Here is a 12850-nt window from a genome sequence, read left to right as displayed (position 1 = left end):
CTAATTGCATAAAGATCGACATGTAACAAGGTGCATGCACTAGTACGCAAGGGAAAATATATATTGTAACATCAAAGTTATAAGGTGAGTTCTCCACTAAGCATAATTGGTTAAAGATACAAATATATGTTACTGAGGAAGTGTTTACGCTAACAAAAACAACTATAATATATACAAAGTATATAGCTAACACAAACTCTTAAAAAAATCGGGTGTACAATAATTATTGTACATTCGTTATAAGGCTGCCCTAAAATAATCAAATGTTACTCCCGAAATGAATAAAAATTACCCTAATATGTATTAAAGTAACCCAATACATATATAAGATATCTATGCTTTATCTATAAGGAATCACATTTTTTTAATGACTAAAAAATTAAATACTAATGATTGAAAATAATTATATTACCCTAATAAAAAATTTCTTGTTATCTATATACATAATAATATATCAGGCTTAAAGTTATGCAAAAGAGGCAAAAAGTTACCCCAAATTGACCAAAAGTTACCCTTATACTGTAGGATATACACTAATGTTAGTTTAAACCGGGTGTACACAAAAGTTTTTGTATAAATAATTTCTATTTTTTTTTATGTTTTTTTGTGTTAGGAAGCAAATTTCTAAATTCTAACTTGACTTAAATAATAGAAAATAAACTTTTAATTTATTCATACTTGATAGAAAACAAATTTGCAGTACATAGCTGGGAGTTCAACGGTTGAACAAAACATAAACAAAAACCAACAAAACAAAATAAAATTCAAGGGGCCTTATTTCATCCCAAGCTAGCCTTTAGGATGTGTACAAATCGTTTAACTGAGGGTTTACAAACAAATTGGCCCAAAGCTTTTTAACCTCACACACAACTATGTTGGCGCTAGCTTAGACGCTCAAGGGGACAAGGACTCAGGTAGTGTGAGAATGGCTTCGAATACGGGTTTTGCAGTATTACCGATGGAGCCACTAATGAATCCTCCTTCCTCGTTGGCCTTGTGCACCAATTTCCCATCACCCAAAAGGTTGTTGAGAGCATACCAAGCTCCGGTGTTCTCCAAATCATAGTGCCCTGCCTCCCGAATTTCTACATACACCTGCAATGGAAAACAGTCAAAGAAATCAGTGGTATAATTAATAATAACATACAGTGGCAAATTTTCAACCAAAAAATATACTATTCTTTATAGTATAGTCCATACTCCCTCCGCCCCATAATAACTGACACGTTGAATTTTTTTTTTTCACTATTCATACGTTAACTTTGGCTAAATTGGTAATAAATGTACAATATAGTGATATGGAATGGAGGATATATACCTTGTTATAGGCACCCTGGGTTGTACTATCAAAACCCAGGAACCAATGTCGTTCTTCCCCTTGATTGTTGAGAGCAGAGTAAACAATTCCAGCTCTGGATTCTCTATCATCGTTACCATAGTATTGTCCATGGAGGAATGCACCCCATTGCCCATTCGCAATGATCACTGGGTATGCAGATTCACAAAGACGTCCGTGCCAGTCATGAGTGACAACGTAAGTCATAGTATCACCAGTTGCGTTGTAAATCAGACACATTGTGCTCACATAATCGCCCCCAAATCGAGACTGCAGCTTCTCCACAAAGTTCCGAGCATTCGCAGCCTTGCCTTCGGCGTTGACCTTCTCGAGTGCAACCTTTGCCAAGTCTTTCTGGCCGATTGAGTTACTGCCTTTGTATTCAGGCATCTCCCTCAACATTGCCATTGTCACTGGACTTCCAAATACGGCAGACCCCATGATATTCGTTACTTTTCAAACCTGCATTTCATATAGTATGTAGATTATAATCAGAGGGGTTAAAGTTACTCTATATAATTAGTTAACTAATTAACGTAGGAACTCATTTTTCTTTTTCTAATTAAAATTATAACTCCAATACTTACCTCTATACAATGTATACTCTATACTTTTCAATGATTACTGTGCACTTTTCATCTTATAAATTGGATTCACCTCAAATAAAGTATAACCCTTTGAATAATAACGGGAAATTCCATGTTTCTCATATTGAGAAACGAAATTTATTTCTCATGGATGCATTTTCATGTATAAATCAAAAACTTATAGTCTTATATAACTAACATGTTCCTTTACTGAATAACTAGTTGAAATAACAATACAACTAATACTTTGACTCTTGAGAGATGATGATAAAAATTAAATCAAAAAATATCTAAGGGATGCATTTTCAAAACTTATATAACTAACATGTTCCTTTATTTCTCATGGATGCATTTTCATGTATAAATCAAAAAGCGAAAACTTATGCATGTAAGAAGGGCCACGAAGGATTAATAATGTAGACGGTAATCTTAAATATCTAAGGGAGGATTCTTACCTGAAGAGTGACTAAGAGAAATTGATGAAGAAAATATGAGAAAGAAAGAATGATTATTTGATGAGTGCATTGAGGGCGTGGCTTTCAACCCTATTTATAGATGAATTTGGATCTAAGTATCTGACCCTTCTCTTTCTTGTGAACATTATTGTAATGTCAAATTGTCAACTGGCCATCCTTAAAAATAACAAAATTTGTGATCTCGACATCTGTTAAGAAAGCAAGTAAAGAAATTTTGTCACAATAAAAATGGAGATTAAAATATTCGAATAGCATGAGTCATCATCCAAGCTATGTTCTTTTCCTTTCTAAATTTTTTTTAATTTATACTCGAATAGCGTGAGTATAAATTTATCTAGTAGACTACTTCACGTCTTTATTTACATTATATGCACACTCGATATGAATCTGAATAATTGATCTCAGAGTTATAATATTACTTTGCATCGACTTTCATCAATAGATAAATATTTTGGTAGAAGACCATAACAGGAAACTTCATTTTAAATTAGTTTATAACAATAGGTACTGCACTGCTGCTCCATATTATCAAATATAAAAATAATCTAATATTAATCTTATATATTTTTCTAATTTAATAATACGTACCTTGGATCCTAAAGTTTAAGGGTTTGAATTCTGCCAAATTAATATGGATTGGGGTAGGATTTCTTACCTCTCTCTATTGTCAAGTATAAATACTGGACCAAATAAATTGTAAAGGATAAGATTTGGTTAATCCTCCTTTATCATTAAATAAAATTCAATTAGGACTCTTATTCTTAACTTTTAACCACATTATTTCAATGATTCAGTACTCAAAATTCTATGTACCCCGTCTTTTCATCCTTATTATAGTAAGGCCTTGTTCAGTTCACCTTTTAAAAAAATTAGTAAAAATAATTTTAGTTCAGTAAAAATCAGTAACTCTAAAGAAGAAATATAATAGAGAATCAGTAAAAAAAAAAGTTCAGGTTCAGTAAAAATATTTTCAGGTCAGAAAAAATGAGGTGAAGTGATAGGGGTTAAAAAAAATTTTTTATAAATCTCCAATAGCTTACTTTTCCAATAAATGATCATATAATACTCTGATTAACTTTTTTTTTTAATAAATGTTGTATATTAGCATATGTACATTCTAAAAGTTTTTTAACATTAACACTCAGCGGCCATTAAGGTATATGCTTCCCAAATTTTCCAAGACAATTATCTGAAATTAGCATTAAAAATTCCATTTAACTTGATGCCATCTATCAGTCACCGACTTGTTTGCAAACGAGCAAATCTAGCCATGTTATATTCTGTCAAGGTGAAAGGTTCACATTAATTCTTTTCATGACAAACAACTAACGCATTCACATTTAGATTGAAGTCGTTTTTTTTTTTTTTTAAGAGGTCAACTTAAATTACTTAGGCTAAAAACAATACCGATACATACATTGTCAAGGGGCACTAGCAAAGCTACCAGTCCATTGGAGTAAGTGAGTTTCACATAAAAGCATAAGGTTAAAATAACAAGTTTGATAAGTTGCTCACGCGAAAAGCAAACAACAAACACCAATGTACCTTGATATAATCTTGGATTAACATTTGCTTCGACAAAAAAGCCAAAAGCCAATGAAAAGCTATTTACCAAACAAGGCCTATTAAAAAAAAGGATCGGAATTGACTTTGGTGTGAATCCAATAATGGTACATTAGAATAAGCATTTGTTATTTATCCACAAGGCCTAACATTTTTTAGTAAGGAATTCCCTTATTCATCACTAGTCCACTAGGTACCAACTATATCACTGCTGTCAAGGTACGATAGCTAAGGAAATTCAAATTACTCGATCAATGCACATATTAGTTAAAGAAAGAGAGAACAATAAACAAAGGGATGTTAAGGCCATGTTCCTTTTTTTAGGCTACACCCGGTTGTTATATATATGTAGATGTCAAAATCGACATGATCTGAAAAAAAAAAAAAAAAAAAATTACCATTTCGAATTGTAATCGACCTGATTTGATCTGAGAAACTCAAAACCCAAATCCAATCTTTAATTGTTTTGATTTGACATGAAAGTTTTAGGATCTAAACCCGATTCGTAACCGGTTTGAACTTAACTCAAATCCAAACTTGATTCGATATGAATTTTATTTGGCACCGATTTAAACAGACTTAAACTCAACAAGAAATTTACCCAATTGAACTCAAATTGAACTGGTTTAACCCGATTTAAACCAACTCAAAATCAACTTGTTAAATATCCAATTCAATATGATCTATTTTTACCCGAACTAATATTAATGTAAACTGGCATGTGTTTAAGCAAATAGTTTTAAACCCATCCTATTTTCTACCTTCCTTTAATTGTTTGTTTCATTAATCGTTAAGAACTTTCTTTTGAAAGGGTGAGCAACGGTGAGCCATGACCATAACAATTTTTAATTTGTAACGTAGTAAAATAAAATATATGTATTAATCATTTATCAATAGGTATGGTAAGCCACCAATAATTCGATTTTAATTAGGCTTAATTAGATAAAAAGGACAAAAGTATTGATCTAATGAAAAACTAATGCGCCGCACATGTAAATGACACGATATGAAAAATGACACATGAATGACCTGATAGTGATCTAATAATTTAATAAGATTATAAATCGATATATATAATTACACCAGTTGGTTGTTGGTGTAGTGGTGATTATATTGGGAATACACTTGGTAGGGAGGACCGCATGTTCGATCCCCCACAAGAACAATTGGGAGGAGATTGGAGCCTAACCACCCAGAACTAATCCCCGAATCCGGATTAGCCCAAAGGGTGAACCGGGTGCAACACCAAAAAAAATCAAGATAATTACACTAGTTAAATATAAATGACCTTATAGAGAGAGTGAGGATAGTACAAGTGGTTAGAGCTAGCTTCTCTCCCGATTTTTGGAGATCCTAGGATCAATTCTCATCCTTGCCCTTGTGGCTCTCTAAACACCAAAAAAATAACCTTATTGAATATTGAATTCGGTCAACCTGACCCAAATTGAGTTAAGCCCAGATCACACTAAATCAAACCTAACCAAACCAATAAAATTATCTAAACCGAAATAATTAAACTCGGCCCAAAGTCATCCAAACCAAAATTAACCACATCAAACTCGTTTTTGAACCCAATACATAATATCCGAAACCGAATATAAACCGATTTGAAGTTTACTCAACCTTGACTTGACAGATCTTGATCCAAAATTGGCCTAACATAAACTCAAGTATGTTAACCTTGACCCAAAGTCCCAAACAAAATCGACATATCGTATAGATCAACCCAAACAGACCCAACCCGTCGCGGTCAATCCAAACTTCAGATGGTTACCTAAACTAAAAACCTTACTTATATTTAAATTTACATGCAAATTGTACTACTACATTTTGGGGCCTGTTGTAACACTAAAAAATGTTACAAGATGGTCTAAATCTGTTACTCCTTTAGTCCCCAAAACTTTGACCCCTTTGGCCTAATCTTAGTCCCAAAATGATCAACCCATTTGCGTTGAAATACCCATCAATTTACAACACTTTATCGCTTTACTTTTTTACAAACCCTATGTAAATTTATCTTTCCAATATGTTTTCATTGTTTTTATTTAAGTTTCTTAATAATCGCAAAATCAACCCAAAAGGATCGAAGTTTTGAGGACAGAGGGAGTATAATAGACCTACTGTAACACTATATTTTTTGTTACATTCAGTGCCGTAACAATAGATTTATTGTAACACCAGGCCACGTGGTTAATTGTTTTGCATCCTACCTCTATAAGATTTTTTTTTGAGGTAAACGACGACCAAAATATATTAATTAAGAGACATAGTGTCCGAGAGTACATAAGGAGCAATAGACATGGGACAATGATTAATCCACATTTGCTCAGTTCCGAAAGGTATGATTCTAGCTAAATGATGAGCAACATAATTTCCTCCCTGCTTCACATGAGCCCAGCAAACAGAAGAGAAATAGCTACGCAATGAGATGATATCTTCAAGAGCACCATCAAAATCTGAGAAGAACAAAGCTGCCTTTGATAGCCTATTGATGAGGACTTCACAATCGGATTCAAGAATGACATCCTTAAACCCCTGCCTTCTCGCAAGCTTTATAGCCATTACATTTACAAGTGCCTTACCTTCTGCTATTTCAGATGGCCACTAAGCTTTCACTCGTCTACAGGCCGAAAACAGCATCTCCCCCGTGCTATCCCGAGCCACCACACACATCCCTTTCCAACCTTCCTCTGCCATGCTTGCATCTGAATTTATCTTAATTACTCCCATAGGCGGAGGTATCCACCTAGCATGACTCTTTTTTGGTGTCGGTTAGCGAACATCGTATATCTTCTTTGTATGGCAATCAAACTCCTCAACCAATCAAACTGATCTCGCAAGAAGGACACCATTGGGGTGATGGTTCCTTCAAAGATTTTTCTATTACGCTCACTAGGTCCATATAATCCACATCAGGAATGCAAATTTTGGTTTCAATTTGCTATCCATGTTCTTCCATTAAGCAATCAAATCACACCAATTCCCACTCCTGTAAGCCAGCAGGTCTTCAAATTTACTCTCCACCCACAATTCCTTAACTCGAGTGCAATAAAAAAGCGGGGCATGAGCACTTGTTTCAACCTGTGCACCACACCAAGGGCAATTAACATCTTCAATCAAATGACGGTGGTTCAGCAAGGTTCTTGTTGGTAACGTGTTCGTACACACTCTCCGAAGAAAGTGACGCACCTTTGGCGATACATTCATGCCCCAAATTTCCACCCAAGCTTGGTGAAAATCATCAAGATTACAACATTTTCCCAACATATAAGCTGTTTTTGCTGAATACAAACTGTCCTTACTAAACGCCTATGTTAACATATCCTTAGTTACCATCGAGTTAATCGGAATTGCCAAGATACATCTTTGGTCATGCTCATTGAAATTTTCTGCTATAATATTAGGGGTGGCAAAAGCTGACCCGACCCAAAAACCCGACACGAACCCGCCCGACCTGAAAATAGCGGTTTAGGGTTGAGATTTTTTACCTGAAAAGTTAAATGGGTTGACACAAACCTGACCTGATAAATAAATGGGTTAGATTAAGGTTGGAAATTCCAACTCGAAAATGACCTACTTAACCCGAAAATAATTTTAGGTCATGATAATCGAACCTTGATAGGTAATAAAAAAACCTGAAAGAAAGCTAATTAAATCAGCCCAATCCCATATATAGCCATATATGTCCATATAAAAACTAAAACCCTAATTCTTTCAAACTCTAAAACCCTAATTCTTTCAAACTCTTACTCCTTTCATCACTCATCACTCATCAGCCATTTGAATTCATTTTGTCTCCCATATTTCATTTTTTTCTCTTCAACTCTCAAGAAATCAATTCTTAAAATCCTTTGCAAGTTGCAGGTGTCCTCCTTCATGTCTTCTTCTCTTTCATGGACATCAAGCTTCAAGTTGCTAGTTTTCAAGAACCTTCATCAATTTTTATTTTAGTTTGCTGATTTTGATTTTTTTAAATGTTATTGTATTGTTTTGCTTTTAGATTTTTGTTGTTATTCATGTTAAATTGCAAGAAAAAACACTTAAAAATTTTGTTATTAATTTCTGTTGTTGTTTTTTTGATAAAATTTTTATGGTTTACCAAATTTATACAGTCTTGTTCATATATGAATTACCTAGTATCATATTATTATTTGAATCACTGAACCTAATATCAGATTAATATTTGAAGAAAAAGAAATTTAAGTAAGTTTCAAATTAAAATAACTTGATTAAAAATCATACAAAAAATCAGGTCAAATAAGGTCAATATCGGGTTAACCCGAACCTAAAAATATCAGGTTCAGGTTGGGGTTTTCAACCCGAAAAGTTAAATGGATCAGGTTCGGGTTAGGGGTAGCTGACTCGAAAATCAATTGACCCGAACACGAACCCGACCCGACCTGATCCATTTTCCAGCCATATATAATATCAGTCTTCCACTCACTCAAATGCTCATCAATCAGATCACTAACAGTTGTCAAACCCACCACTTCTGGACTTGTGATAAACCTGCCCTACAAATCAGCAAGCCAAGGAGCTCGACATAAATCCACCTCCTTCCCACTCCCAATCCGCCATATAGTGCCTTCTTTGACAAGGGCTTTACTACTCCAAATGCTCCTCCAAGAGTAGCTTCCCCCATTCCTCAAATAGGCATCGAGAAAGGAAGAGTTTGGGTAATACTTGGCTTTCAACACTCTGCTAAGCAGCGAATTTTCTTTGTGAATAAGCCGCCAAGCTTGTTTTCCGAGTAAAGCATCATTAAATACCTCCAAGTCTTTAAAACCCAACCTCCCAAGAATTTCGGAGTACACATTGACTCCCAAGCTTTCCAATGTATCTTCCTTTGAGCATTCCGTTGTCCCCAAAAACATTGAGCAATAACCGTTTGAATACTATGAGTAACCGAATAAGGAAATTTATAAACTCCTATTAAATAGGTTGGAATGGCTTGTAGGAATGATTTAAGCAAAATCTCTTTCCCGGCTCTTAAAAGAAGCTTCTCCATCCATCCCTGTAGCTTCTTCCAAATTCTATCAGTGGGCGCTTCAAAGATGGCGTTTTTTGACCTCCCAACAACTGTAGGAATCCCTAGATATTTACCATGTCTCTCCACCTGTCTCATATTCAACACGCCCATCAACTCATCTTTTTGTTCGTTGCTTACTCCCCTACTAAACGAAACCTTCGCCTTCACATAATTAATATTTTTTCCGGATGCTACTTCGTACTGGTTGAAAATATCAACTATAGCTTCGTATTCTCGGCGGTTCGCTCTAGCAAACAGTTAAATGTCATCGGCAAATAAAAGATGAGAAATAATAGGGCCACTCCTTCTCGCCTTAGCACCATGGATCACCTTTTCTTGGACTTTGTTATTCAACATATGAGAAAAAGCATCGGCAACTAGAATAAACAAATAAGGAGAAAGGGGATCCCCCGTCGGAGCCCCCGGCTAGGGGACACCGACCCACATACTCTTCCATTAATAATAAAAGAGTATGACACAGACATAACACAATCCATGATCAAGTTTACCCATCTACCATCGAAACCCATGGTGAGCAAGAGCTTTCTTAAAAAGCCCTACTCAACCCGGTCATAAGCCTTACTCATGTCAAGCTTAAGGGCCATTGTTCCTTTTCTGCCCCGACTCCTTTTCTTCATAGTATGAAAAATTTCAAGAGCATTATATGCATTATCTGTTATCATATAGCTCAGAACAAATGCGCTCTGATTTTCTATGACTATACTCGAGAGAATGGATTTTAGACGGAGAACAACAGCCTTCGACACAAGCTTGTACAATACATTACAGAGACTAATAGGCCGGAATTCAGACATGGAAGTGGGTTGTCAACTTTCGGGATCAAAGCAATATTAGTTCTATTAACAGAGCTCAGAGAATAATTACCGTGTAAAATATTACTTACGAAGTTTGCGACATCACTCCCGACTATGTGCCAAAAGTTCTGATAAAAAATTGCATGAAGTCCGTCGGGGCCCGGAGCCTTACACAAGTACATTTGGCTCAGAGCCAAGAAAATCTCCTCTTTTGTGTACGGTCTAAGCAAAGCTGCATTGTCAGTCTTAGAGATGGCTGATTTTACATGGTTGAGAACCCCATCCATACTAGCCTCCAAAGGATCAGTGGTAGTGAACAGATTTAGGTAGTAGCCGTAAACAATTTTTTCGATCAGCTCTCATCCTTCAGCCATACCCCGTCTTCATCTAATATAGCCACTCAATTCGATTTTTCTTTTTTCTTTATGAGGCTTTGTGATAAAAGTAACTAGTATTTTGATCCCCGTTCCATACTTCTAGCACTCTAGACCTCAAGAACCATTAAGCTTTGTGTTTCGAGTGAAGATAATCCAATGTGGCTTCAAGTATTACACGTTGCTCACAATTTGTTCGTGTAATGGGCTGCCGTTGGAGGTCTTTTAGAGCACTTTCCGCCTTATCAATTTTACCCCCAAGATCATCAAACTTCTTTTTACTCCATTTCATAAACTCACCCCCTCAGAACACTCATTTTCATCATAATATCGCAGTGGAACTCCAAGCTTCCTTTATCACCTCTTTACACGAGTTGTCCAAAAGCCACGCCATCTCGGTCTTTTTTCCTGCTTTTCTCTAGGCCTAGTTCAAACCACTATAGGAGTATGATCCGATCCATGCCTTATCAAATGCTCAACATAAACATCAGGAAACAAATCCATCCAAGTAGGGGAGGCTAAAAATCGATCCAACCGCTCTCTAACACAAGTTTCGATTGAATTTCCCCGTTTCCAAGTCCACCAATGTCCTTCGAACCCAAGGTCCCTCAACTCCTAAGTATCCACGGTTTCTCAGAATTTTGCAATTTCACTTCTTTCCCGATCCGAGCCCCCTTTCTTCTCTTCATGAGAAAGCAACTCATTAATATCTCCGCCAATAATAATTGGAACATCCACATCTCTACAAAAATGTTCAATAAGAGCCCAAGTACGGAATTTATTTCCACTATCCGGCCATCCATAAATCCCAACAAATCTCCAAACCACCTCCCCCTTCTTCACTTCACCACAAATGTGATTTTGTGAAAAAGAAATCAATGAGAAATCACTCACCTCATCGTTCCAGTACAGACAAAGACCCCCTGATATCCTCGACTCGCCACCCCAAATGCATTAGAGAAACCGATTCTCTATTTCTTTAACTCTACCGCTTCCTTACTAATCATAGTTTCCGAGACAAAAACTAGATCAAGGGCAATACGCATACTCCACTTACGGAGTTTTCAAACTGTCTCAGGGTTGCCCATCCCCGGACGGTTCCACCAAAGGATACTCATTGATTTTCGCGGGGTTGGTCTGAACCAACCTCCGCTACTTGAAATTCTATCAGGTCTGTCTAAGTCCCATTGTCAAATCTTGGACGTTTAATCTCAGTAGAGTGTTCATTAAGTTCCAACATCTCTAGCCACTTCATTCTTTCTCTTATGACCTTCCATTCCATCTACAACCATGTCATTGCTTTCTAGCTCTTTTGTTGATGACTTTCGCAATTTTTTCTTTATTTTCTTCACACCATGAGCCTTTGAATCATCCACCCATATTCTGAAAATTAGAGTCATCTCTACACCTTCCATCCCCTTACTACCCCGGCCTCAATTGTCATAATACCCTACTACTCATTCCTCTGCTTCATCATCCCTTGCAACAAAACCTGGTCATTCCCCGTCTTCTCATTCCTAACCTCACTGCCATAAGGTGAGTTCTCCACTAATACTTGGTTAAAAATACAAATATATGTTACTGAGGAAGTGTTTACGCTAACAAATACAAGTATAATATATACAAAGTATATAGCTAACACAAACTCTTAAAAAAATCGGGTGTACAATAATTATTGTACATCCGTTATAAAGCTGCCCTAAAATAATCAAATGTTACCCCTGAAATGATTAAAAGTTACCCTAATATTTATAAAAGTAACCCAATACATATATAAGATATCTATGCTTTATTTGTAAGGAATCACATTTTTAATGACTAAAAAATTAAATACTAATGATTGAAAATAATTATATTACCCTAATAAAAAATTTCTTGTTATCTATTTACATAAAAATATATCAGGCTTAAAGGTATCCAAAAGAGGCAAAAAGTTACCACAAATTGACCAAAAGTTACCCTTATACTGTTGGATATACACTAAGGGGCCGTTTGGTTCAGACGGGTTAAACGGAATGGAATCAAGAAAGGGATTGAGGGGGAAAAGAAATGATACCCTTTGATGTAGTACGTTGTTTGGTTACATAACTGAAAAAACTTCCAGTTTCTCCCTCATATTAATGGAGCACCATCCACACCTCCAACCTTATCCCTTCCCGGCCCTATTATCACCGCCACCTTCACGTCGCTGCCCCTCTAAGGCCCCATAACCGACATTTTCTCTTTCATCTTATTCTAGTACCTCCACCATGAAATATATATACTTGTAAAATTAAAGGTTTTGAAGGTCAAATTCACCCTTAAAAACTCTAGATCTAGAGTTTTTATGGGTGTATTTAACCATCTAAAGCCATATTTGATGATATAACAAGGTAATTTTTTCACTTATAATTTATTTTTAATTTTAAAATTAGTAGTAATTGGGAGGTTGTATGTGGTTTTTCTAGTGGTGGTGGGGCTTCGGGGTGCGTGGTTGTGGTGGTTTTGATTAATGGTTGTGGTTGTATCATGTTAGTTTCAAAGTGGTTTCGTAGAGCGTTGGAATTGTAGGGGCGTTCGACGGTGGGGTCGTCGGTGATGGTGAGGACTACGGTGGGGTCATCGGTGATGGTGATGGTGACGGCTACGGTGGGGTCGTCGGTGGGGACGGTTGTGGCAGTGAGAGGTTTC

At 36.1% G+C, this 12850-nt stretch overlaps 2 protein-coding genes across 2 annotated transcripts; both read right to left on the bottom strand.

Annotated features, from left to right (window-relative positions):
• Nucleotides 1–894: 894 nt before the first annotated feature.
• LOC145610987 (23 kDa jasmonate-induced protein-like) lies at nucleotides 895–1777 on the bottom strand. The gene is made up of 2 exons (XM_081666236.1): nucleotides 1319–1777; nucleotides 895–1095 (listed from the first exon to the last, which is right to left on the bottom strand). Exons 1-2 carry the CDS (start codon nucleotides 1775–1777, stop codon nucleotides 895–897), a joined length of 660 nt encoding a protein of 219 aa, XP_081522362.1.
• Nucleotides 1778–8476: 6699 nt separating this feature from the next.
• Nucleotides 8477–10093, bottom strand: LOC145610985 (uncharacterized). The gene is made up of 4 exons (XM_081666235.1): nucleotides 9896–10093; nucleotides 9553–9749; nucleotides 8848–9238; nucleotides 8477–8806 (listed from the first exon to the last, which is right to left on the bottom strand). Exons 1-4 carry the CDS (start codon nucleotides 10091–10093, stop codon nucleotides 8477–8479), a joined length of 1116 nt encoding a protein of 371 aa, XP_081522361.1.
• Between the last annotated feature and the right edge of the window lie 2757 nt (nucleotides 10094–12850).

This window comes from Chenopodium album, chromosome 24 (genome assembly GCF_948465745.1).
Source record: "Chenopodium album chromosome 24, dcCheAlbu1.1, whole genome shotgun sequence".
Lineage (NCBI taxonomy): Eukaryota > Viridiplantae > Streptophyta > Magnoliopsida > Caryophyllales > Amaranthaceae > Chenopodium > Chenopodium album.
Note: the sequence above shows the minus strand (reverse complement) of the source record. Positions and strands in the feature narration are given on the sequence as shown.

Bases quoted from the DNA above. Each gene is read 5' to 3' on its own strand.
- LOC145610985 (XM_081666235.1), bottom strand. From the start codon at position 10,093: ATGGATGGGGTTCTCAACCATGTAAAATCAGCCATCTCTAAGACTGAC. The intron at 9,239-9,552 runs GTAGGGCTTTTT...ACTGTTTGCTAG, and splicing joins AAGGCTTATGACCGGGTTGA to AGCGAACCGCCGAGAATACG. The intron at 8,807-8,847 runs GTTATTGCTCAA...GAATGCTCAAAG, and splicing joins TTACTCATAGTATTCAAACG to GAAGATACATTGGAAAGCTT.
- LOC145610987 (XM_081666236.1), bottom strand. From the start codon at position 1,777: ATGGGGTCTGCCGTATTTGGAAGTCCAGTGACAATGGCAATGTTGAGG. The intron at 1,096-1,318 runs GTATATATCCTC...TTTCCATTGCAG, and splicing joins CCCAGGGTGCCTATAACAAG to GTGTATGTAGAAATTCGGGA.